This window comes from Bacillus rossius, chromosome 8 (genome assembly GCF_032445375.1).
Source record: "Bacillus rossius redtenbacheri isolate Brsri chromosome 8, Brsri_v3, whole genome shotgun sequence".
NCBI lineage: Eukaryota > Metazoa > Arthropoda > Insecta > Phasmatodea > Bacillidae > Bacillus > Bacillus rossius.
The window spans coordinates 2,245,150-2,272,328 of NC_086336.1; the positions used below are offsets into that span (position 1 = coordinate 2,245,150).

General features: G+C 39.3%; 2 protein-coding genes across 2 annotated transcripts; one reads left to right on the top strand and one right to left on the bottom strand.

Annotated features, from left to right (window-relative positions):
* Window positions 1-1,116: 1,116 nt before the first annotated feature.
* Window positions 1,117-27,179, top strand: LOC134535467 (ATP-dependent RNA helicase DDX55). Its single transcript, XM_063374578.1, has 11 exons — window positions 1,117-1,364; window positions 1,903-2,010; window positions 4,137-4,409; window positions 5,585-5,781; window positions 7,449-7,628; window positions 8,811-8,902; window positions 10,574-10,779; window positions 11,280-11,448; window positions 11,844-11,970; window positions 13,438-13,735; window positions 26,377-27,179. Exons 1-11 carry the CDS (start codon window positions 1,269-1,271, stop codon window positions 26,425-26,427), a joined length of 1,797 nt encoding a protein of 598 aa, XP_063230648.1. The 5' UTR covers window positions 1,117-1,268; the 3' UTR covers window positions 26,428-27,179.
* On the bottom strand, window positions 17,096-20,790 carry LOC134535466 (uncharacterized). The gene is made up of 2 exons (XM_063374577.1): window positions 20,120-20,790; window positions 17,096-19,111 (listed from the first exon to the last, which is right to left on the bottom strand). Exons 1-2 carry the CDS (start codon window positions 20,315-20,317, stop codon window positions 17,291-17,293), a joined length of 2,019 nt encoding a protein of 672 aa, XP_063230647.1. The 5' UTR covers window positions 20,318-20,790; the 3' UTR covers window positions 17,096-17,290.

Below are 27,179 nucleotides of genomic sequence, written 5' to 3' on the forward strand. Positions count from 1 at the left end.
CTGCTTCTCCGCCTGAAAGATAGTTTACCTACCTAGCTACTGCTGCCTTGTGAGGACCTGCCAAGCAGGGGTTTGGTCGGGCTTGCAGTGTGCAGAAGGACGTCATGGTCTGTAGGAACGCCACATAGTTTGTGGTGAAACTCTCCCTCCCACCTTGCGAAGCCAGCTGTATGCGCTGGCCAACATTTAAGGCCCATTCAATAAGTGAGAATCTATTACAAAATGCAATTTTGGCCTATTTGTGTACCATGTAATTCATCATTTTGAGGTGATATGTTATTAATGTTTAACTGTGTATAAAACTACTGAAGGGGGGGGGGGGTTGAAACTGTAAACCCAGTTGTGATAAAATTGGTTTTAATGGTAACAAAGTAGGATTTAGTCGGGCCTACAGGAGAAAAAAAACTTTAGTAACGAACATGATAACTAGATTCATTTCATAACAGAACCTTCCTGACCTATGTGTCAAAAGTGTAATTAAATGTATTCACGCCTGGGTTAGAGGCCTGTATGTTTTTAAAATATAGGTACGTTTTATGCATGCGCATGGTAACTTAAACCAAACAAAATGCTCACGAAAGTGATTCCATTCTGGGAATATATTTATTATGGTTAACATGACATGTCGCGGTTTCATATGGTACAAGCCAGATAATATCAGGCACCTTAACAAGAATATTAGCCTTTCTTTGCAACTGAAAGCTTAAAGAAGGTTAAGTATTTAACGAGTGTAACTTTTAGAACTAAACATGCAGAGATGCAATAGGTCCGAGTTACGCCTGTTTAGATATAGTACATAATTATTTGCCGAGAAAATTAATTACAAGTGTTTTATAAGATAATATCAAAGTAATTGACCAATTTAGTTTCGAAAATAATAAAAAGTAACATCCTTTGTGAAGAATGTTTTGCTTCTCTGCATCTTTGTTTACAAACAAATCGTTAATTTTCTGTATGGCGGGTAAAGCAAGCACGTGGCAGCTAAAAAAAAGGGCTCCTAATGAGCATGCGCCGCACGCTCGTTAGTTCAGGTTTTGCCACGACACACATGGTATCGCTGCGGTCGCTCCATAGCAGTCTGCTTATTGTGACACGCATTTAACATGGAAGTTACCACTCTTTCAGTAGGAGTAATGCTCGTTGACCCGAGGCCAAATCTCCGGAATAAAAACATGTGCGTGTTTTGGAGTTTCGATATAGTTAAAAGTTTTTGAGAACATATACGTTCGTTTTGCATCTTATGTTTAACTCCATACAATTTGCACGCAATGGAGACGAGATGGGATGAACTGGATACAAAGCTAAGCCCGCCAATTCTAAATGCAATAAATGATTTGGGGTTTAGTTTTATGACACCTGTGCAAGTACGTCTGAAACAATATTTACTATTTTATAAATTAATAATTGTGTTAATGATTACCTGTAAATGTTTCAAAAGTCACTTTTGCAGTAAAAATTAATTTCATGTTTTTGAGTTCTGTGTTTTTACCCTGATTTTACCCAAAAAAAAAAAAGTTTTGTAATTCCAAATTAATCCTCTAACAGACAGTAAGTGTTCATTAAGACATGATATCTTGTACACTTGATCCTGACGGCTTGATCCTCTACACACTGATCCTGTGGTTTATGATGCTTAGCCTGTTTTAATTTAGTACATCCAATAGAGATGTTAGTTTTCTGGAAAAGTACTTTTGGGAAAATGATCCAGTCAAGCTGCACTTGGTAAGTATTACCTTTGTAGATGCCATGAACACAAATCCCAAAATAGTTTTTCTGTCGTTATCGTAAGTTTTTATTCCACTGTTGAGCTAGGTAACTCTCACTGTGTGTTGGAAACTTGTAATGGCTATTGAAGAAGCCTGTGCAGCAGAGCACTGACAGTGACAGTGTGTGTGTGTGCAGGCGGCCTGCATCCCCCTGCTGCTGAAGAACAAAGACGTGGCCGCGGAGGCCGTGACGGGCAGCGGCAAGACGCTGGCGTTCGTGGTCCCTCTGCTGGAGATCCTGCAGGTAGTCCCCTGCGTGTCTCGTCACGCCCCTCTGGACTGTAGCGACACCCTGCCTCAACCGGTGGTCCCTCTGCTGGAGATCCTGCAGGTAGTCCCCTGCGTGTCTCGTCACGCCCCTCTGGACTGTAGCGACACCCTGCCTCAACCGGTGGTCCCTCTGCTGGAGATCCTGCAGGTAGTCCCCTGGTGTCTCGTCACGCCCCTCTGGACTGTAGCGACACCCTGCCTCAACCGGTGGTCCCTCTGCTGGAGATCCTGCAGGTAGTCCCCTGGTGTCTCGTCACGCCCCTCTGGACTGTAGCGACACCCTGCCTCAACCGGTGGTCCCTCTGCTGGAGATCCTGCAGGTAGTCCCCTGCGTGTCTCGTCACGCCCCTCTGGACTGTAGCGACACCCTGCCTCAACCGGTGGTCCCTCTGCTGGAGATCCTGCAGGTAGTCCCCTGGTGTCTCGTCACGCCCCTCTGGACTGTAGCGACACCCTGCCTCAACCGGTGGTCCCTCTGCTGGAGATCCTGCAGGTAGTCCCCTGCGTGTCTCGTCACGCCCCTCTGGACTGTAGCGACACCCTGCCTCAACCGGTGGTCCCTCTGCTGGAGATCCTGCAGGTAGTCCCCTGGTGTCTCGTCACGCCCCTCTGGACTGTAGCGACACCCTGCCTCAACCGGTGGTCCCTCTGCTGGAGATCCTGCAGGTAGTCCCCTGCGTGTCTCGTCACGCCCCTCTGGACTGTAGCGACACCCTGCCTCAACCGCTGGTCCATCTACTGATTGGAAAATGTATTTGTAATGAACAAAAATATTTTTTTCAGAATCTAGAATAAAACTTGTAATCGTTTACTAGTTGAGAGGCTCATGAAAAAAAATAATGATAATTTAAAAAAAAAAATTTTTTTAATTTCTTGCCCTTTTTTTTTTTTTTTTTTTTGTTTTCAAGTATTTCACATTTAGTCAGGTTATGTTAGCTACAATTAAAATACTGTAAAAATTTGTAAACTTTTGGCTGGATTCGGTTGTCTCCATTTGTTACCTAACATCTATTTACTACATATGAAATATGTTTTGGTAATATATATGACTGTAACTAACCAACATTTGCGAAGGCCTGGGTTTTTTTCCGCAGTGGCTAGGTGTTTGTACGTCTAGGTAATCATATTTGAAGAATGAGATTAGTTTTTAGGTTACGCCAGCCACATTAAAAATATTGTGAACTCATTGTTAAAATACGTAAAGCTATGTTAGACAATATTTTAGAACGTTAACAAAAATTGTAATAGGGACAAGATGGGAAACTTGTAAGAAATACGCGAGACAAGCGAAGTCAGCGAACCTGGCGACGTGGAGTTGAAGGATTTTAGGTCCCTCAGGGGATGGAACAGCGGCCCAATAGCTTCCAACAGCCAGATCACGGAGTCTAAAGAGCAAACAGTCGCTCAAAACATCCACGTTTTGGTACGTCGAAGAACCAAGGAGTGGTGTGGGCGTTTTCTACCAGTTTCTTAAACACAAATGATGAATGTGTATAGCAGTTAATAAGTAAGTAACGGCATGTTCATGATACAAAGAGAACACGTCTATATATTTTCAAGTATCAAACAACTCGTTTTATTCAATTAGATGTCAGTAAGCAAACAGTATTATCATCACGTCACACGTGTCTAATAAACCTCGTGGACAATTCATCACAAAATAGCAACATTTATAGATCTGCAGAACGAAAGTTACGTCAAAATATCTAAGATACATATAATTCCACTGAAATTTATAATATGTATGGAATCATATAAGACATCTCAATATTCACGTATCCCAAATGGCGGTAGTTCGCTATGACTAACGTAGAAATAAAAATTTCTTTTAATACAAAATGGTACTTTTTAAAAGCTCAAATCAATAATTAATAATGCCTAAAATTGAAACTTTAAAAAATAATCGGGTAAAAAAAAAATTATTACAGATAAAAAACTTTTAAGTTTTAAAAAAATCACTTCTCCTGAAATAAAGTCTAAGAATCTGAGAATAAATAAAAAGTTAGACCAGGATGATAGCTGTTGAGGCCACAGTCCGTGCCCAGGAGCCAGGCCAGCGGAGCGGACAGAGCTGAGGGAGAGGGCGCGGCGTGGTTGCAGAGGCGCGCGGAGCCGCTGAAGCCCCACGAGGTGGGTGCGATCATCGTGTCGCCCACGCGCGAGCTGGCGGCACAGACCAGCGAGGTGCTGACGCACTTCCTGCGCGGCCTGCCGTGGTCGCAGCTGCTGCTGGTGGGCGGCCGCAGCGTGGCCCAGGACGTGGCCGACCTGCGAGCCAATGGGGCCAACATCCTGGTGGCCACGCCGGGCCGGCTGGAGGACCTGCTCGAGAGGAAGCACGACCTCAACCTGCCGGCCGCGGTCAAGTCCCTGGTGAGTCCGTGGCGGGCCTCTTCTACCTTGTACACAGACACATGGGGGTAGAAGAATATGGACTATCCTTAATTTTAAAATAATCAAGTCGGCCAGTCATGGAGTGTCCTTAATACAGTAAGAACTTAGTTTCTGATACACATGCACTTAAGTAATTTTTAACTTAGTAACTCTTTAACAGAACTTTAGTCTTGTTAAGAGAAACAAATAAATTGTAATGAAATATAATACACATGTGCCAAATGGTTAGAACTTTTGTATTGGACTGAGAAGCCCGGGCGTAAATAAAAAGAACTTAAGTTTTTCTTATTAAAGTGAAACCTCAGGGGAACAAGATTCTGACCAGCCTTCAGACCTGCACGGGATAGGCAGGGGAAAACACGCCAGACAACACAAGATAAGTTCTGATACGGATCAGCAAAGAGTTAATGCGTGTGTGAGTCAGAAAAAAATTAGTAAAGGAAGTAGGAAACAAATTATTAAATTAAGGTTTAAAGCATGGTTGAAAAGGTATTTCCACAAATTTATTCCAAGTAAAAAATAAATTGTAAAACTGTAAAATAATGTTATAAATATCATAAAATGATTTTTAAGAAGATACAGCTCTGGTACATTAAATTTTGTTACTTTTACTGTACTTTATCAACTGTCTTGTATTGCCTGCTTAAATCAAACCTTTCATGATTCACAGACATAAAAAAATAATAATAATAATTCCCACTTATAATTTTCTGTGTTTTCGTAACTATGCATTGGTATCTTTATGTTCCAAGTTGGATTAGATTTTGGATGTTTATGAAATGTGATTTAATGTCTCAATCTACGTGTAGAAACCCTCAAATCATGAAACTGTTTAGGACCCATCCCATGTTACACTTGTGGATTTGGAGCCAAAAATGGCAATCTCAAATACATCTTAAAACCATGTTAGTTAGCTTCATCAAGAATTGGGATGCCAACTCGTGCTTATTTAATCATTGTTTAAATCTTACATGTGCAGTTAGTCGAGAGTGATGTGCGGACATGTGTGTGTTATTGTGCAGATATGCGAGAGTGATGTGTGGATATGTGTGTGTGTGATGGGGCAGATATGGTAGAGTGATGTGTGGACGTGCGTGTGTGTGATGGGGCAGACGCGGGAGAGTGACGGGGCGGGCGCGTGTGCGAGCGAGCAGGAGCTGCTGGTGCTGGACGAGGCAGACCGGCTGCTCGACCTGGGCTTCGAGAAGTCGCTCTCCACCATCCTGAGCTACCTGCCCAAGCAGCGTCGCACGGGCCTGTTCTCCGCCACGCAGACCAAGGAGGTGGCTCTGCTGGTGCGAGCCGGCCTGCGCAACCCTGTCTTCGTGGGCGTCAAGGAGAAGACCAGCCCGTGGGTCCCCTGCCTCGCCCCGTTCAGTGTTCACTCCCGAGACGGAGCAGGGCTTGTGCCTACCTGATTCCTGCAGTCACCGTTTCACCCTTCACACGCAACATCACTTTCTTTTTATACTTTTTTATGTCACCAAAATTTAACCAACAAACTTTTCATGGTACCAGCACCAATTTATTTTTGAATTTCCGATGATCCCTGCTGACAGAGACGTAAGTGAATTCGTTTTTCGGAAAAGGAGAATGGTCATCAGACCATTATCAAATCTTTGCCCGGTTTCGTCCTTCCCTATTTTCCCCGAGATGCCCGGATGTCAACGTGCTGCCTCCTCCCACTTGAAAAAAGTCTCTCCGGCAAACTCTAACGACGAAGCAGATTGCAGTTGCGCTGGGAGACCTACCGATCAACTTCGCTAGAACAGAAACGGTTATTCCTCTTCCGCGTGTCAGACCACCTGAGCTTTGAAAAGCGCATTATAGTGTGGCTCGAATGGTCATGTCTGACCAAACTTCTGCCCATCCTAAAGCAGTTTGATTTATGGTGAAATGTCCCTTACCTGCAAAATCCTTGAACACGTGTGGGTGGCTAGTTTATTGTTTTGGTCTGCAGCATTATAGTGAATGAGATTTTAAGAACTTGAGAAATAGAACCTAAAAAATTTCCTTAGTTTGGTTGTTTAGTTTTTTCACAAAATGACAATTTTATTTTATCATGGCGTACTGGTCTGCTGGCTGGGCAACGATCCAGCCCGCTCACCGCCCTCGTTACATCACGTGCCTGCAGCCAATGAGTGTGCAGCGAGAGGGAATGGCTTACCTTATGTATGTTAACTGGTACATACCCTCCCCCCTTATCCCCAACACTTAATACAGCTCCACTGCACTTGATGCTGCACAGACATTTAATATTCGGTCTGAACCCACTTTATTCAACATTAATCACTATACCATTCAAACATTTTATAATAATATGATTTTTCCATCCCCTACATCCATCCTAGAGAAAAATTAATTGGACATTTTTTGTAGTAAATATTATGTAGTGTAATTTTGCACATGAACAAGTTTTTGCTAGACTCCATGGTTTTCGATTTATTCAAGAAAAACGTGAAAAAGGGACAGTTAAATGCTCGCCCACTCCTGGATCACTACCCACCCGTATGTTGTATGTGTTCATCTCCCCCTTAATTTGCGACTACACTAATTATTCCCCCTATTCGACCTTTTTTGGCCTTTGTTTCCTGAACTATAAGGCAATTCTGAGCTACTCTCTCTTCCATCATTCATTGTTGTGTCAAGCTCATGAGATGCCATCACGTTGGTTACAGTGTCCATCATTACTGAATAGCAAACCTGACTGGAAATTAAAATGTTCAATACATGTTGGTTTTTTTTTTTTTATTTTTTTTTATTGTGAATTTATTTGTACAAGTTCAGCTATTAGTACTTTTTTTTTTTTTCCCACTTACTGTTTCATGAAAACAATATTGCATGAGTAAATTAATCATTTCAACATAAATGAAACGTTAACAGTAAAACCCTATTTTTTCCTTTTTTCCACGTAATTTTATGACCATTGTTTTGTTGTTTCCTGCACAGTTTTCTGTGTATTTCTGTTGTGAGTGGCTACATTGTCTGTCCATCACGTGTTGGTTCTTGTTGCCGCAGGTCGAACACAGAGGTCGTGTCGACCCCCTCCACGCTGAGCAACTACTACATGATGTGTGAGCCGGACCAAAAGCTGGCAACGCTGGTCTCCTTCCTCAAGTCGCAGCCAGCCATGCAAAAGTACATGATCTTCTTGTCGACGTGCGCTTGCGTGGAATACTTCACCGTCATCCTACAAACGTATGTTTTTATCTCGGTCCTTAGCCATTACGTTACTGCAGTACAGTGTGTCGAGCGATTCCGTTCAGGACATACTGTAGTGTAGATGTGTGTATCAAGAGACGTGTGGAAAGTGTAGAAGAGTTACAGATTGAGGGTTCAGGAGAATGTGAAAGGGAGGATTCATAAATATCTTACTATAGGTGGGGGTTACTAGCTTGCCCTCCCATTACATTACACTTAACCATTGTGTCTGTGTTCGTAGTGTTTCAAGACATGTGGCCATGTTAGCTTGTTACATTTTAATTTGTTTCGATACTTCACTGCTTTATCGTGTAAACTTTTATAAATTTTATTTTTGTTTTAACTTACAAATAGGAAAAAGAGAATGCACTATTTTCACGATAAGGTGAGACTTTTTTGCCCCGTCCTTTAGCAAACATTCAGACTTGGGCACCTCATCATTTTCACAAAATATCCGGCTACCCTGAAGACCTGCCAAAAAGGTCTGCCTCGTTTTCAACAGAGTGTAATCAAATTTTAGGGAGTGGTTTTTCTTCTAATGCCTGCGTGCTCGTGTCAAAGACACCGACTTTTTTTTTTATGTCGGACGTCGCTGCTGCAGTCACTAGGTAGTGGGTAGGGGGCGACCAAACATCCACTCACGCTGCATATTTTCTACCAATAAGAAGTGCTGATAGTTCTCATCCATTTTTAACAGCTTCAGTGGTTCTCTTTCTGTTAAAAACCATGATATGCATCACCACTGGTTTTATTTATGACCCCAAGCAACTGCGTTTAAACCAGCTTTTAACATATTCAGCTCTAAGAAATATCTTCAGAATCTTGGAAGTTTTATTATTTTTTCCAAAGACGAAAGTCAAATAAAATTAGTCTGTGATTCGACTTCTACTTTTGATTTACCTTATGTTTTTGCAATGTGCTATCAAATTCTGAGCTGACTGTGTAGAACGGTCAGTAGTTCAAGCTGTCACGAAAAGTAATGAGAAACGTTTTAGTGTTTGCCAAAACATTTAAATTTGGCTATCTTTGTGATATCAGGATTGATTTATGATTATCTGGGAAATTCTTGGTACGTGATTGCGTACGAAGCAGCGGCTGAAAGCGAACCGTGCTGGGTCGCTGGAGAGAGGTCGTGTCACGGCTCAACTGACTAGCGCGGGGCGCGGGGCTTGTGCGCAGGTTGCTGACAGGCGTGCAGGTATTCGCCATCCACGGCAAGATGAAGAAGAAGAGAGTCCAGGTGTTCGATTCCTTCAGAGCAGCTGACTCCGGTAAGCTCAACACATCAGTCAAGTTCTGTTATTATTCAGTACGTTACAGTGAATACTCATTACAACTACTTAAAAAAAACAGCAATTTTGGTACTTAATAATGAAACTACGTACACTATACTAAACCGTTACTAAATGTAAAACATCTTGTAGGGATTTTAAAATATGGACAGTGAGAAATCTTTTTAAGTGAGGTTCAGGAGATACTTGGGATAAATGCTGCTGTCCGGGGACTTATCCACACATTATAAAATATTGGTGAAACCAAAATAAAACGATTGTTAGAAAAATTGTTTTAAAAATTGTGAAGGTGGTTTATTTTTTTTCTTTTGGATTGTGAAATTAAATTTTGTAGGCAAATTTAATTTCACTTGAAAAACATAAATTCACAATATATCCACACTTGGTAAAATGATGAAACACTTAAAGAAAAATATTTTTTTTTATAATATTATTACAAATTAAAAAGCAACTTTTTCAGTGTGAATGATTAAATTATAAATATTTTACAGCCTAAGATGAAAAGTTTACTTTTCATATGTAATGTTGACCAATTTTTACCTAGTTTTGAATTTGTTTTGAATTGTAAGTTATATTATTTTTAAAACATCCTCTTGTTTAGCTATCTTACAATCGAAGCCTTGATAACCACATGTCCTCGGTGCAGTGTGACAGATGAGACAGGTTAGCACTCTGTAATATCATCCGACTCCTCCTTCCTGTCTTCACAGTGGCGACAACCAACGTGTATGGGCATTATTAGCTTTCTGAACCACAGCTTTTGAACTGCCGTGGCAAAACACATTTCTCAAACTGCTGCTCGCTGTTTCAGAAGAAGCTGTGTAAATCACTCTACTCACAGAAGTGGCACCAGGAGTTCTGATTTCCTGTCAATATAGTTTTTGTGCTAGACTAGTCGCATTAGCTTCAGTCACAATATATTTGAGCAAATATAGTATGTATATTCGAGAGATATCCTTTTTATTCCTGATCTGCGTTATTTTTGAGCTTGACGTACATTTAAGGTCGACTTAACATTCAGAAACGTGTTGTATTTGCGATCATATTGTGTTCGAGGTTGCTTTGGTTGTGTTGTATGCAGTGACACCCTACATTCAGTGATTTTGGATTTTTTAGCATCTTACATCCAAGGTCTTATACAACTCAATAGATTTTTTGCGTAGTATTAAAAAAATTTAAGTGATTGTTTAAATATATAGTTTATTCACTAGAAGTGACTACAAACTACAAACAAATGTAGTAATTTATTGTCACACAAAGTTACTGTCAAATAAAAGGTCAAACTAAATACTTGGGAGCGAATATGGGAGCAACAGCAGTCCACCCGATGACCGTCATGGCCGCCTGCGCGTGCGAAGCTTCCAGGCAGCGGGTAACCAGTCCGCTCTCTGTCCGCCACGCACCGACTCAGCTGTCTCTTGACGTCACCACTCGCTCGGCACACCTCAATTTCCGCATTGAAAGCAACCGAGTCCCAGTGTTGGCAAGCGTGGCAAAAATAAAATAGACAAAACTTGTGAAACAAAAATTAAATATTAAAATGTAATTTAAAAAAACTTTAAAACACAATATTCAATTGCAAAACACTGATATTCAATAGGAAAGTGTAAAAGAGAGAACACAAGGGTGTCAGTGTGGGGACGTGCGCAGGCGTGCTGCTGTGCACGGACGTGATGGCGCGCGGCGTGGACATCCCGGAGGTGCACTGGGTGGTGCAGTACGACCCCCCCTCCTCGGCCGCGGCCTTCGTGCACCGCTGCGGCCGCACCGCCCGGATCGGCAACGAGGGCTCGGCTCTGGTGCTGCTCCTGCCCTCTGAGGACGCCTACACCGACTTCCTGCACCGCAACCAGAAGGTGCGCCTCCCGTCGCCGCCACAACGTACACATAGCCACAAGGCTTAGCTGGAGAGACAGCAGTGGGTTGAAGAAATATTTACTGTTTGGTTAAATTAGCAAAAAAATAAAACATTGGCACTTTCAACCTATCTCCAACAGAGTAAACTTCGTACCACCCGGGCATCTGTTAATGACAAGAGCGTACTACCGAGGTTAAGCTTGTAAATGGTTTTTCTGTGTATGTTTCACCTGCTATATCTGTTTTTTGTTATTTGTTTAGTTATTGTATCTTGTAGTGTGTTTTTGGTGACTTTTATACAATATTTTTATGGCCTTAATAACAGCAGAATAAAACAAGGGGTGTATTCCACCAAAGTAGTGTCCTCTGAGTCGGTGATTGCCAACGCATCTCGCTCGTGTGTTGCTTCCCCCGGGCACGACTCACATCCGCGAGCACCGCCAGGTCTCCGCGAGCCTCCGTGCGTGCGGGTGTCGCGACCGCCGTGCCGTGTGCGCAGGTGAGACTGGAGAGGCTGGAAGCACCGGCGCCGGCCGCCAACGTCCTGTCCCGCGCACGCAGGCTGCAACTGCAGGACCGCGCGGTCGCAGACAAGGCCACGCAGGCGTTCGTGTCCTACGTGCAGGCGTACGCCAAGCACGAGTGCAACATCATCCTCCGGCTCAAAGGTGACACACGTGAACTCTGTAAACGTGAAGAACAGAGAGATATGCATGAGACCTAACTGATGATTGTATGCAGGGGCGCAACAACAGGGGGGGGGGGGGGGGGGGGGCAAGGGTGTTTTGCCCCCCCCCCCCTTCTGAAACCTTGAAGGGGGGGCAAACGGGGGCAAAGAAAGTGCTGTGTAATCAATTTTTAGATAATAAAACTGCTTAAATAGCACCATTTTCCACCTTGAAATACAAATTTTCCCGGGGGAAGGACCCCCCGCTTCAATAGGGGGGGATCGATGATTCTTTATAAAAAGGAATATTGCCCTCCCCTTTGGAAATTTAGTTGTTGCGCCCCTGGTTGCATGAACAGGAGAGGTGTGGAAGGAGGGGAGGCGCCTGTGTTGCAGATCTGGACCTGGGGAAGCTGGCCACCGGCTTCTGCCTGCTGAAGCTGCCCAAGATGCCGGAGCTGCGGGGCAGAGACACCGCGTGCTTCCAGCCGGTCGACGTGGACCTCAACGACGTGGCCTACAAGTGAGTTCCCTCCCGTCCTCCCGCCCTCCCGCACTCTCCTGCCCCTCAGTCGTTTGGGTGAATACTGGCTGTTGACCTTAAACTTTGAGTGAAGTAAACACATCTGCCATCGTTACTGTCCATTTTCATATCAGTTCACACTTTGCATTTGGTATTCCCGTTAAAATGACATTGGATTCAATAATTCGGAAAAATTGCAATCCAGCATGGTTGTGGTCGCCTATATGCCGGGTTGAAGATCTTTCACTGTAGCGTAATGCTGCATAAAATAAAATGTAATTCTTTTCTACTGTTGAAACACACTGTGCAAGTGCGTTGTTCCAGAAAGAGCAACCAGAGACTGGATGAACCAAGCGTGTGCGTTGAGACCCCAACTTACGAGGGTTATATACATGACATAGTTTTAAATATGTTGGGACTCCTGAACCAGGTTGTGCAATAGTCATGTAAACCATCCTGTGTGCAGAAATGTGGCAGACGTTGCCATGAGTACGTCGGGTTTGTCAGACGCCCATTTCCTCCACCCATGCTCCATTCTCGTCACGTCTCCATCTCTAGGGACCTCGTTCAACAAGACGTTCACTGTCAGTGTGTCTGCAGTGATCTATGGCTCTACTCCACTAGCGCCCTTGTGCTCCTCACGTGCACCTCTTACTGCTCTGCTTCTTAAGCTTAGCCAATTTTTAAATAATTACATTACTTGTAATTGTCTATCTTGTAATATGACTTTTTTTATATATATACTTTTGGTAAAAATGTGTTTACATTAAGAAACTCTTGCATTTTACTTAAGACCTGTATGACGTGATCTGAAAAAACCTGCAAAACTGGCTTAGCATAAAAAAAACCAAAAATTGTATGAACGTGTGGCCTAACAGGAGGTGGAGAAAACTATTTACTTAATTTATGGTGAGAAAAAAAAAGAAAAAAACGCACGCACGCACGCACGGTCAAACCAGTGCCCCTAGTAGGCCGATGTTACTCTCAAGTAACATAAACAACTACGGGGAGGTAAGATGATTAGGTCTGGATATTTAGCTGTTTCTTCTGTACAAAAAGCAAAGTATTCTGATTTTTTCGCATAATCGTCGCACCGATATTTTAGGGCATCAAGTTTGCAACTTGCCTTGTACATTGCTGATAACTTGACTAGTTGTGCGTTCAGCATTAAAATGTGTGCCTGGTATTTTTCCAAACATGTTGGCAAAAATATTGCAATACACCATCGCCCCATCGGTCTTCCCGCTCCCGTGGTTGATGCCAAAACAGTCATGGTGCAACACTGATATTATTTTAAACGTGGTGCAAGGGAATTACCTAATTAATTTAACGGAAGTATGTAATTTTCACGTCACAGTAACACATATAATTGCTAAGCTTGCTGCAGAGACGCGGTTGTCGCGGTAGTTTGAGCTGGTACTGGTAGTATGGCCTAGACGCGGTGGTGATGCGCGTGGGCGTGCGCAGGGACCCGCAGAAGGAGAGCTCGCGCCTGCGCAAGCTGCGGGAGTACCGGCAGACGGGCGTGTGGCCGGGCAGGTCTCGGGCCGCGGCCGGCGGCGCCACCCAGCCCTGGGCGCTGGCCCAGGAGCGCAGGCTGGCGCAGAAGGCCAGGCGCAACAAGCGACGCACCGGCAAGCAGCGGCTCAAGGAGGCCGGGGCCCAGCCCCCCAGGAGGAAGAAGAAGCCCCGCACGCTCAGCAAGGACGAGATGGAGGAGCTGGTGCGGGACGTGGCGCTCATCAAGAAGCTCAAGATGAAGAAGGTGTGTGCTCATCCCGTCGTGACGTCACTTGTAGCGAGGGAGCTGGCTGCCTGTCCTGGTGTTGTCTGAACGGGAGCCTGGCCGGGCTCTCTCTCTCTCTCTCTTCCCCCCCCCCCCCTTCTCTCTGACCGATTAGTAATCTTTGACATCTGCTGTAGATAGTCGTAGATATTGTGTGCTCCTGGTGTGTAGGCCTTACCGTTTTTACCAGAAAGGCAGCACCTTTAATTTTGGTCAAAAAAATCTAACAATTTCATCTGGCATGTAAGAAATCCTGCCCTGGTGTTGACAGTGTTCTTCTTTGTCTGTTCACTGCGGAGGTGTGAGGCGGCCCACTTCTGTGCCACCCCACCCTTTCCCCCATATGTAAGACCCCATCAATTGCCGCTCTACCTTATAAGAAGGAGAATTCTGCTATTTTTTATACCCTTGTTTTCCCCCCCTCTTTTCACCTTTCTTTTGTCTCGGAGAGAGAAGAGGCAGCAAGGTACTCTATAGAAGGAGCTGACAAATACTAGCACGTTACCAGCAAACTTGTGCAGGGCTGGAGGAACATAAAAGGTGCACCTATAAACACCAATAATGGCTGCAGTTTTTTCATGGAATGTTCTGTTGAAATACTGGGAAATCTCATGCAAAAACAACAATGTTTTGGCAGTTGATGGGACATTTACATTGATACGGGAGAACACGCGCACACACTCTTATTAGATTGTCGCCAGCCCAGTGCAGCAGACACGTCACTTGCCGGCGCGACGGGGCACACGGCAGGCGTGCGCTCTCACAGCTCTACACCACTGCTGAGATATTTTGATTAAACAAATTATACGTACTCGTGGAGTTCTATGTTGGTTTTTAATACATATGTTAGTTATTTATATTGGGATTCAGAAAAAGATGGTGCCATAAAAAAAGGGCACAAGATGTGAATCAATCATGACAGGAAATTAATTTTTATTTGTGGCTATTTTAACATTTCTTTGTAATGGCATTGCAAAATAGCGCCCAATTTGTGTTTTTAAACAGTTCATACATAACATATTTTATAAAATACTGATCTGAAATTTAAAAAAAATTGCATTTTAAGGGGAAGGTTCATAGACTAAAAATCGCTACACTTCCAAATCGTGTTAATTTTGGTAAAATGTGAATAAAACCTTCGAAATCAACTACCCGACCACTCCGCCCGGTCGGTATAAGTACCTGTGTAGCTGGGAGCAACGGTCATTCGAGTCAGGCTCTTCATACGGGGAGGGTGTGCTTCTCCTCTCTCCTGGCCGGCTTTAGACACGCGAAGACGGTTGGCCGCCCCCTCCCCCTGAATGTGCGGGTTCTACCCGCGCATGCGCAGGACACGGCTGAGGGCCGCAGTGTTGCCGGTTCTACTCCACCCGACCAGGGCCACGAGCCTCCGCAGCCGATGGAGGTTTACAATTCGCCGCGCCGGCCGGTGAGCGAAGTTTGACGGCCCGTCGGGAAATTGTACCTTCGCGCGCACTTTAGACATCAACACATTTACGTGCTGTACGTAATATTTTATGTTAACTAAGATTCACTATAAAACCATAATACACATTTAAAAAATATTTTTATTATTATTTTCACTAACATTTCAAACATATATCTTTAAATGAGACGTTAAAAATATGTTATATTATCACATAATAATTTAAAATTTGCTCACGGTTAACTCAGTTTTTGAAGACTCGAAGTTATGAGAAGTAATTTATATCTCATACTGAAAGAAATAAAATCTTCACTGAGTAACTTAAATCCAATTACTGCTACAGTAAATTGTCTAATTAGAGGCGTTACTATTAAATATCACCGCAGGCATTGTACACTATTTAAGGGGATGGTTTACACCCCAAAAATCGTCCCCCCCCCCCCCACATACACACACACACACACACACAAATTTTGCGTTGACACTTGTTTTGGGATCTATGGACAAATTCAAATTCGAAGTCTTTTTATTGTACACGATAACACTTTACAACTTAAGAGTGGTTACATTGACACTCCAGAATCTTTGCTCTTTTGCCAATTGCACAATCGGTTACATTATTAGAATTAAACATCATAATACGCATTACACTAACATAAAAGGAAAGTTTAAAAAACCTTTTATGACATGAGACGAAAAGGGTACAAACATTTTCCGAAATTAGTACTGCGGTGACGGCCACAATAGGTAGTCTCTTATAAATATACCTAACAATAACACACGTAAGTACATAAAATTTGTGTCATACTATGATTAACTTTAAATAAAAACAAAACCCCAAATGTTTTTTTCGGGTTACAATACTAGCAATTAGCAGTGTAAATACTTGAATATGCAGTTTAAACACTATACTGTCGAATATATTGGTCAAACAATTTTTGCTATGTTAAATATAAATTTTAATATTACCTTTTTTTTAAATTCTGTATTAAATTTACATTGCATTAGTAACTAGACGACTTTGCTCATAAAGATACTCAATAATATTTATTTGTAACATTAATATCCAAGTTATAAACTTAAAATTAAGTGGCAGCTTATTTTAGCGTGGATAGCTACGGAGCATAATTATACTTTTCTTGTCTAAACCTGACAAAATTTTGTTTTAAAATAAAAATGCTGGTTTCGATTACAAGACAGTATTTATTCTAGTTTTAAGAAATACTAGGTGAATTAGTGCGTAAATGCGTGATGCTCATGTAATTGTCAGGTTTTCAAGCAGCGTTCCACACAGGCTTAGTAATATATGCCTATCATCGTAATCTATGTGCATTGACAGTTTCATTAAAATCTTAACTTTAACTTGGTATATTTCCTGCTTTTATCACAATTAGCTGAAAATAAATAACCATACCTCCATATATATCATGAAAGCCCAGTTTACAATCTCATCGTTACGAAGAAAAACATGCTGTCTGGACCCTCTCTTTCAACTTTTATCATTGCTACTTTACAGTTTCTACAAAATAAATAAATACATATACATACATCAGCAGATTCAATGTAAAACAGTGAAACATAGTGAGTTATAAAAATAACATTTAACAAAATTACATATATGTACTTTTTTTCAGAAATGATATTTGCAAACACTTAAAAATACTTAGCAGCAATTACAGTTTTTAGAAATAGAAAATAAATTTTATTAAAATTAAAAAAGAAAACATACTACAGTTTCATCATTATATGTTATTCTGTTTAGCGAATATCATATGTGTTTCTATTATTTCCTATTTTATTTATTACGTACTAGATAATATTTGTGTTCTAAATTACAAACGGAAACTCGGCATTTACTAAGTATATTTTCTAAACATCATAATGTTACAAAACATAAAGTTAACCCTTTTTATTTAAGTACACGATGAACAGAATAAAAGTGTATATGTTCATATGTTTTGAAGGATTCGTATTGAAGTTTTTTGTAAATAATACCAGTAACAATGGCACTGATGCTGTTTAACATACGTGGATTACTTTAAATGTAAGTGCAGGTAAAATTTATGCTTATTTGAAGGCGAAAAAACATCACAACTTTACAAAAGAAACTAAGATTTTTTGGACTTTTTTGCATTTATTTCTTCTTTTGCCTTTGATATATACTCTGGCTCTCTCACTTGTTTTCCTCTAATAACTCGTGAATCAACAATTTCGGGTAGTAAACACTTTTTATAGAATCGCGTGAGTTTGGGCAGCATTTCATTTCTCCAGAAATCTTCATTTCGTTGAACTTTTTCAACAAACAAATCTTGTTTTGTGTCAGTCATGACAATTAAATAACAAAAATCTTTTTTTGTTATATTTAAAGTTCCCTGGATCTGATAGAAGTGATGATGTGTGGTTTTAAGCTGTAACTTCTTGCTGGCAATTTCTTGGAGAAAGAATCCTTTCTTACTTCTGGCCAGCTCTTGAAGCCCAGTAGATATGCCTGATGGAACACATTTTACTTCAATTGTAGCATTTTCTGTGACCACAATTCCATCTGGACTAGCTCCTAAAAACCCATTTTCTACATCTATGTACAGTCCCCTCTTCTCTACATTCAAGCCTGTTAGTGCTTCGAACCTTTTAATAGCAACATGTTCATTGCGGCGACCGTATTCTGTAGCTTTGGTATTCACAGAGGGTTTGTACAAAAGATTTTTCACCAAGTTCGCACATGGAGTTGATTCTTTTCTTCGGCACACTGTTCCAAAATTACTAGCTGTTAAGCGTACTCGCCTAAGTTCATGCCAGATTATACAATTCGCCTGATCTTTAGTTTGAATGGCAATTTCTTCTTGCTGCTCAGAGGTCACATTCAGAGATTCAACAAAGTTCTCACACTTTTCTGCTAGCTGTGCATCTGAAATCTCGTCACACGGATCATCTTCTACTTGTTCAGAGCTTGGTCCATAGTCGATGTCTGCTGGATGAGTTGTATCAGTTTTGCTTCTTTTCTTTTTAGGGAAGTCGTCATGGAACTGCAATTTACGGCGTGTTAATGTCTGCTGTCTCTTTCGGATAACCTTATAATGACTCAGTCCAGGGCTTCTTCCTGCCAGTTTCCTGAAAGGGCTTATTTCCCAAGCGTGGCCTTTCTGAAATCTTAAAGCCGCGGCGTGGCATCGTCTTTGAAAAGATCCTCTTTGAGTAAAGTTGAGACGTTTTCCAGCATTGAACTTTGCAACAAGACTCATGTAAAATTCAGCTGCATTGCTTGTTTTATTTTCCACAAGTCTTGGCGCTTTTGCTACCAGGCTTCCTAAAAGACCTTGAATATGGTCAAACAATACAGATCCGAGTAAAATATTTACCCTTTTACCATCAGATTCATTGCCTTCGCAAAAGTAAGGTCGGCACTCAGAATGGTCTCCAAATACATGATTTGGACCATTTCGCAAGTCCTTAATTAGGTCTTCAGCTTTCTCACCCACTTTCCCACAGTGCCTTATGGCACCTCGTGCTGCAGAAGTTAGCCTTGGAATGACAGATTTGAGCATCCGTCGAGCCTCTGGGTCAAAACTCTTATCACTTGCCAAGGTATGCAGGTGACTGGTATGGTTGCGTATGCAATGGTTAGCACATTCAAGTTTGTGCACAAAACGTCCATAAGGGACATTTTGAATGATTCTTGCATAAACACTAGAATCTCCATCACCCACGAAGTATTTGTACTTTAAACCATGCATTTGTATACTGTTACAAAAACCTTCTACAATAACACTTTGCTCCATCGCTGTGGATGGCTTTTGTTGGCTCCAGTTTTTGTAGCAGAAATGTTTTTTCGGTTCTTTATCTGCTCCCGAATGAAGACGACAGATGGTACAATACTTATTTTTTACGCCCAAGAACAAAAGTTTTCCTGTTCTTTGGCCTATGATCACTGCCTGGAAAGAGAAGTTAAGAATTAGTTTATTTATGTTGAAGTCAAATCTATTTAAAGTAAATTTTTTTATGTAATACTAGTAGTATATATTTTAATGCCTATGTATTAAAGAACTCAATTTATTCAGGTTGAAAAGAACTTAATGTTTTTTTCTAATGTAAGAGTTACATCTATTACGAATTTTATTACAATAGTGAAGAAATTCGTGAGTAAAAAAAAACATTCAAACATCCTAACATTTACATTCTTGCATTAGAGGAATGGGATTATTTATATTCCAGTTTTGCACAATAATTTCCGTATGTAGTAAACATTTTTAGATGGTTTAATATCATGAACATTTCTTAGTACAGACATTAATAAAATAGCATTGGACTGAACCTAAGATCCGAGAATCACCAACCAAATGGCAGACACATTGTTAATGAATCGACTAAATCAAAATACATAGGTGGCATACATAGGAGTATATCCATATACGTATGGAAACGTCATCCAAATATCTCACTTGCAGAAAATGTGGATTAACCATACAGGAAAATTAGGAGATCGAATTCATATGGGACGTATATGGTCTGACAACCTCGCATCTTGCAATTTCAAATATTTTGATACTGCTTGTAACAAATCTTCCGTGATAAATGTTTCGAGTCAACATAACATAGGACTTAGCTTTGCCCACTTGTTGAAGTCAACACTTTTGAACTGATGTGATTATCATGTTCGTTGTAATAATGAGTGAAATAATAATTATTTCCTTTCAGTGCTTACATAATAAGACCTTTTTTTAAATATATGTTATTACAAGTTATAGGTCTGGGAGATATTATTTATGCCTTGAAATTCATATATATTTCATTAAATATAATTAAAATATAGGAAAAATCCAAACTAGCGGGGCCTAACTTAGCCAAAGAAATATGTATTTCGTAACAGTACCTCAGCCCTTTACTTCTTAACAACTGCGACATTATTGAAATTGATATTGTTAGACCCGTAAGTAACTTACCACTCCTGAAAGAGAGTTGTATTTATGCCCGTAAGAACGCTTGGCCCATCCACCGTCCACAATGACTGTAGTAAATGGAATGCCATCTTCGTCTACATCTCCTTCTTGAATAGCCAGAGCTCTTTCTTCTTTCCCTGCATCTGATATGGTTCGGTCCAAGTTCTCGCACCAAACCTTAAATACACTCAATGAAATCATATACCATCGCCAAAATACTATAATACTACATTTTACAATTTCTTAGATTTTCGTAGCAGCAATTGTAGTCCTAAAAATATTTATTATGAATAAATGTGTTTCTCCCTGAAACAAATCTAAGATGTTTAGTGATGTATTATACTGTAGACATAAGATGATTTCAAAAAATACTACTTTAGAATGGCATAGGTAGTCTTTGTTTTGATTTATTGTTTTATTGGGGTTGTGAAATGCGTTACTTTTGTGCTATTTTAATGTGTTGCACCAGTTTGTAAGCGAGTAAAAAAAAATCATTTGAACTGTTCAGTTTTTCACATAATTTGTGCAAGTGTTTCAAATAAAAGCTGAATGGGGGCTTTTGCAAGTAATCAAAATAAGGTTAGCATAATCAGATTTTAAATTTTTTCATTAAACTGAAACTTTAGTTTTATTTTATTTTGAAATTTGTTTTGACGGGCATGGATAATAATACAGAACATTTTAAACATGTTTGAGTTGCACTAGTTTGTAAGCAACAATAAAAGGATTCACGCATTTATTATGTACTTATAAGTAGGAATTAATTTTCTTTATATGTGCAATCATTAACTTTCTAGATTTTGTACTAAAACACTAATTATAAAACGTAGTTTGATGATATTTTGTTCCTAAATGAATAATTTCCTTTGCTTTTTGTCACTTGACTTATATTGTTTATCTAATCGAACATTTGTATTTTAAGATCCTTAAGAGGCCGTGTCAGTAAATGTTTATTTCCAATATTCTGCTCTAGAAGTTCTCTCTTTTAACAGTGAGATTTAGTGGCTTTTTCAACCGAAGGAACTGTAGCCGCAGCGCGTGATAAAGCTACTATACCCTTATCACAGGATTAGTGGGACGGTTGACAGCTCGAGTTTACTCGACAAAAAATGTATCTGGTTCCTCGACAATCTAAGAGGATGACAATCTGACCGGCGGCTCACTAGGAAATTGCGGATGCAGGGATTCAGAATCAAGAAACCTCACTTTAACAAATGTAGTATGAGTCGTATCTAAAACTAAAACTAAAAATTTTAATACTTTAAACGTATCGGAATACAATTAATCTTCAAACATGTGGTAATTATTCTTTATCTGGATGTAATAGTCCGTGAAAAATAATGTTAGTTGACATTAAAAAGTATACGAAATTCATCATGTAACGTTTTAAAAGGATAATAACATAAATGCATATGCTTGTATATTGCATATGCATCACACACAATCTAAATACAATCTCACTTAAGTCAGACTACCTAATTTTTTACAATGCACCATCATACAGTTTAACAGAGGTAGGTGAACCTCTTATCGACGTTGTTTCAAAGAATTTAAATTTACAAATATTACTATTTATCTTAATACGATATGTAGCCTACCTTTATGAATACGAACTTACAAAAAAATTATTGAATTTATCACATTACACTTTAACATTACACAAGACTAAAAAACTAACAAAACTTAATTTTATACATTGCTGTAGCATATTAGAAGACGAAATAACTCACAAGACTAACATTAAGAGGGCTGCATTACAAATTTACTTTACAGAGAAGAAAATATCCTTTCAAGATATTTCATTACCTCATTGATTACATAATACTGCCGTTGATGTGATCGTAGATATAAAGTATTTAAAAAATATATTCCATTATGTTTATGTAAATATTTTGAAAACGTTATTGCTTAAAGATGCTCATTATTTAAATAATAACGAATCTTTTACTTTTATGTACTGAACAAACAAAATACTTATAAGTTAATAAGAATAAGCTTAGTTGAGTAACATCTTCAATTTGTATTGAATTCAATGTACATATCGAAAATCATGTACAATGAATGCAAAAGATTGAATTCAATAAATATTTGATCTTGTGAAACGGCCATAATATTGATGTAGATTAGGGACCGGAAAAATTCGCGGTTTCGACGGCCTTCAGGATAGACTGCACATTCCCCTGTACACTCGGGCAAATAACGGCAGTTCATTTGCTGCTGACTTGTTAGTCGTCTCAGCTTGTTTGTCTGTGATTCGATCCATCTTTGGCTGGTGTTTTATAATTGGTTGAGATTCGTCCAGATGAACAGTAAGCCAATAGCAAAATCATCTAAAAGGTATATGTATTTGATTTCTAGCCTATCGCCTAATGAATCCGCGAATTTTTCCGGTCTCTATTAATTATAGATGCTCACATGCATCGTGAGAGTCCGTATAAAGCCTATTACAATTCTATAAGTATACATTAAAATGATTTTAAAATATACATGTGTAATATAATTAAAACTTGTTTAAGTAAGATCATCACAAAAAAAATGAAAATCCTTGAACAGTAAGTGATGTTTTATAAGATTTTAACAAAACACACTTACAATAAGAGAATACTAATCATAAAACATAATTCAACACAAAATATACATTCCAGTAGGCGCTACGTAAAAACAACTTCTATTTTTATGCTGATAACTCTGCATTGTTTTATATATATATCATTATTTCTAACTTTTAATATTCTCTACACATTAACTGAAATTACTTATTTACAGAGTCTTAGCTAATGTTGGTCTGTACCACATACAGTTCGTACGATATCTCTACGCAAAACACATACAGTTCATTATTAGTAATATCAATTATATTTCATGAACATAATGAAATTAGTATAGGCCCTAGGTTGTTCACTGTTAATTGAGTACTTCTGAAGTATTTTCATTGTGAGTTAACATACATACCAAATGCCATTCTTCCAGTAAAGTTACAAAGAAGACAACAAGATAATATAAATATGTATGTAGTACCATATTTTAAACCCCTATTAAATGAATAATAACTCAATCTCTATTCTGGACTATTAAAAAATAATTTTTATTACTGTTATTTATAACTTAAATAAAATGACAACTAACAAATTAGTAAAAAATATAATTACGTGCGATATAGTGTGATATTTGTACTTGGACGGCAAACGAATATAATAAAATGTCTATGACAATGTTAACTTTACTCATTATTATGGAAAGAAACAAAATGGGCAGATAATCATATTCTACGCTGACATTTGAAAATGCTCAATTCAAAATGAACATTCCCTAGCAAGAAAATTTATTTTATATCACCACAAAAAATCAAACTGCGGCGTCATTTTCCCGATGACAAACAAAAAAGTTGTATGGTCGCAAATAATACATTCGTATGGCGTCACATCAGCGGAATATTCCCTTGGCATAAATGTGTGAAGTCTGTGGCACTTATGGAGAAGTAAACCTTCGCTCGAACACAAAAACAAATGAACGAACAGCTTTTTTTTTTGATAAGATGTGCAATCGGAGACCCCTGGGGTGGTTGAAGAGTGTCAGGTCGGTCGCCAGACCAGATAGTAAAAGCTCAGGGGCTGAGGATAGAAAAGGCATATCTCCAAATTATTAAGTATAAATGTTGTCATGTAATAGTTAAAGACTTGATTACACCCAGGTTTATAAACCCATCATGATCATGAAGACACTGATCGAAAGGTAATGTGCAATACATTTCAATGGCGTTTTCAGTTTTTGCTAAATAATTATAAATATAAGCAAAATTTCAATGTATCTGGACAAATCAAAATATTGATAATATTATTTTCATCACAGAAATAATATATGATATGATAACTAAATTTGAAAAAAGCGGTTATGTTAAATGTATTGTATACTTTCAGTAGGCAAAATTTCCGGCCCCTACCTCTTATAGACTTTGAGAAAAACTGCCTTTTAAAATAACATTGATATAGATAGGAGCGCAAATTTGTGACACGGCCTCTTAACCGTGCCCCGTAAAATAAGGCGACTATTAACCGGTGATGGATGAGTAGTGAAAAGTAATGTACTAAGATTAACATAATATTTTATTTTATTTGAAAAAGAAATTAAAATTGTTTAATTACCTTATCTAGTTCTACTTCTTTCTTTATGTAAGTGTTCTTTGACATTGAAGGAACATTTAAAATGCTCAGAATGTTTTCTAATTGTGTGAATCCGATGCCAGATGACACAGCAGCCCATGCCCCCGTACTATTCATTACACTGCTATCACATTCTTCATTCTGTATCTCATATTGTCGATTGCAGCCATCACATTCCATGAACCACTTACAATGTAAGCCATTTCTGATTTCTTTTTTGAATTGGATTGTACCCAAAGTGCACTGCTTCTTGTGGCTGCTCTGAAGGCTAAGAATTTTGGGAATTACGTATGCAGGATTGAAGAGCCGGTTTCCTTTCAGATTATCCCAAGAAGAACCTCCTTGATCAACTTCAATTAAAAGTGGTGGCATACTATCATCCAATTCTGTCTGTTCATTTTCATTCCTATATGTAACAAAAAATATAAAAACCACATATTTCAATTAACTTTAAAATAACACAAATATTTTAAAGCTAAAAGGTGTACAGAGGTAGAAGGTGTATGATATACTTTAATTTTTTTTAAAAACAAGGTGATTACAGTTAAAAATCAAGTCTCAAGTTTTGCATTAAATTGTATACAAATGTATGCAAAAAAACCCTACGATTTAAATTTTTTGCTATTGAATTTTTTTTTTATTATATATTCTTAGGCAAAATAACTTAGGGACACGTTTTCTGCCACGGACTATATACGGGCTTGGAACCTCGGCCACGCAAGCCGTTGCCATGAAGCTGCAGGCCGGGGGACATGTCGGTAAGATTTTTTAACAACATGAGTACGTAAAACGCATTACCGCCGTTCACATTTTTTTTTCCAGGGAGAAAATGTACCCCCGTTTCTTATAATTATTTACTCGTTGTTGAATTATTTTCATGTTGTTGCCAATCAGAATATAGCTTTTCAATAGTTTCTACTATCAAGTTTCATTAGCGAAAATAAATACATGACTTTGCTGTTATAAATTAAGTCTAATTAAAAATAACAGAAGTACTTACTGTGATGAAATTTCATGCGGTTCAGTTTCTTGTGCACTTGGGTTGCTTTCTGCTGTTGATACTGTTGCAGAATTGTTAGAAGTATTCTGTCTTCTCCAGTAGGCAGAAACCGACAAAGCTCTTTTATTTCGCTTAAGATTGCGGTAAGACCTTTTCCTCTTGCCCATTGTAAATAATAGTAAAAATTGCGCGCACTGTGTCACCACTACAGAGATTTCAAACTACTAAATATCGACGACTTGGCATCACTGTGCCAGCGCGTGCCCTACACAGCCGGCGAGCAACGCACCGAGCGAGCATTGCACTGCGCTCTGTTAGCGGAACTGACAACTATCCGTTAACCTTGCAGTATAGGAGAAAACGTTTGTTTTTGGTTATTTTGCTCATCTATTGCTCTGATTTTAATTGTTGTACTACCAAAGTCAACATATGACGTTACTCCTTTAAGCAAGACACTTACTTATCAAAAATAATACACTACAACGTCTTAAAAACAAATATTTTTACTAGAAAATTTTCATATCAAACATCAAAAAATTAAATTTAAAAGAAAATATCAAATTATCAGTAAGTATGTTTAGACAAGTTGATGCCCAAATGACTGACGATTTATTGGACATAAAATTCAATACTCGTTTATTTTTATTGCACGTAGAGACGTACTATTTCTGATGGTGCCGAAGCTTTAAAAAGGTCTGATTTCAAAAATTGTTATTAAATTATGTAAATACATTAATGCATTTAACAATATTCCTAAAAATAGGCTGAACATTCCTCTTTAAGATATATCATACGATATCTCTATAACTTAAATCATGCTGGCTCAGTTTTTGATCAAATGACATGCCAATTCGCAAAAATCGTGAACTATGGCCTTAACATAAGTGTTATAAGACCATGCAAGGAAATATTCACGAAGATGAATTCAGTTGCGAATTTTTTTTTATCATTTGATTCTATATTTGCTTTGCATCAAAAAACTAGTTTTCGCTCAGGCTTAGTTTCTGATGCATTGAACTTATTATGTACATTTGTGTCTTTGCCCCTTTGCTTGACTTCCGCTGTACAAATTTGTAATTATGATATCCTTTCTGTTCCAGGTAACTCAAGAAGAATTCGACTCTCAGTTTTTTGGTGACATGAGTGACTGAATAGCCATTTGTTCCTGCAATAAATAACTTGATATTTTCATACTAATTGGTGTGTAATGTCGTGCCTGTTACCTGTTTCCGTTGCTTGGTCGTTGGGAAGTTTGAGCTCACAGAGAGTTAGTTGAATGTGTTGGTTGTAGATGAGAAGTGGGCATTGCAAAGAGGAGTGCCGCGGGTGTAGTTACTCATGTCTCATAGGCAGGAACGTCACTGAAGGACACACGACGAACACAAACAGGTGAACTGATGAAGGACCTTCCATGGCCGGCACTGTTGTAGCGTCCCAGAGCAGCTCGTTGATTCTGAAGACACCGAGTGCTGACGCAGAAAGGGGAAAGATTTTGGTAGATAATGAGCAATGATTTTTCTCTAACATTGTGCTTGTTATCAAATTCTTAGTATTTGAAGTGAAACTCCTTAACAGCCGGTAGGGTACATGGAGCAATGACTCATTACCGGATGATGGAAGTGAGTATAAGTAGCGGAAGTGACAGATACTGCTCGATAAAACGAGATTTGAAAAGACTTTGTAGAGAAGTTGAACCAAGGAATATAGTAGAATTTTGCAGGTTTTCCATTGCCATGTTTGTGACATTGTTCAAGTGGATTGTTGAACATTTGGAAGTCATTCTACTGTACAGCCAGTAACACGGATGGCAGGAGTGTGTCTCATGCAGTTGCGTGTACTTGGAGGTTGCTGTTAGCAACGAGCGACAGGAAGAATAATAAAGTATGGCTCTGTGAATGTTTTA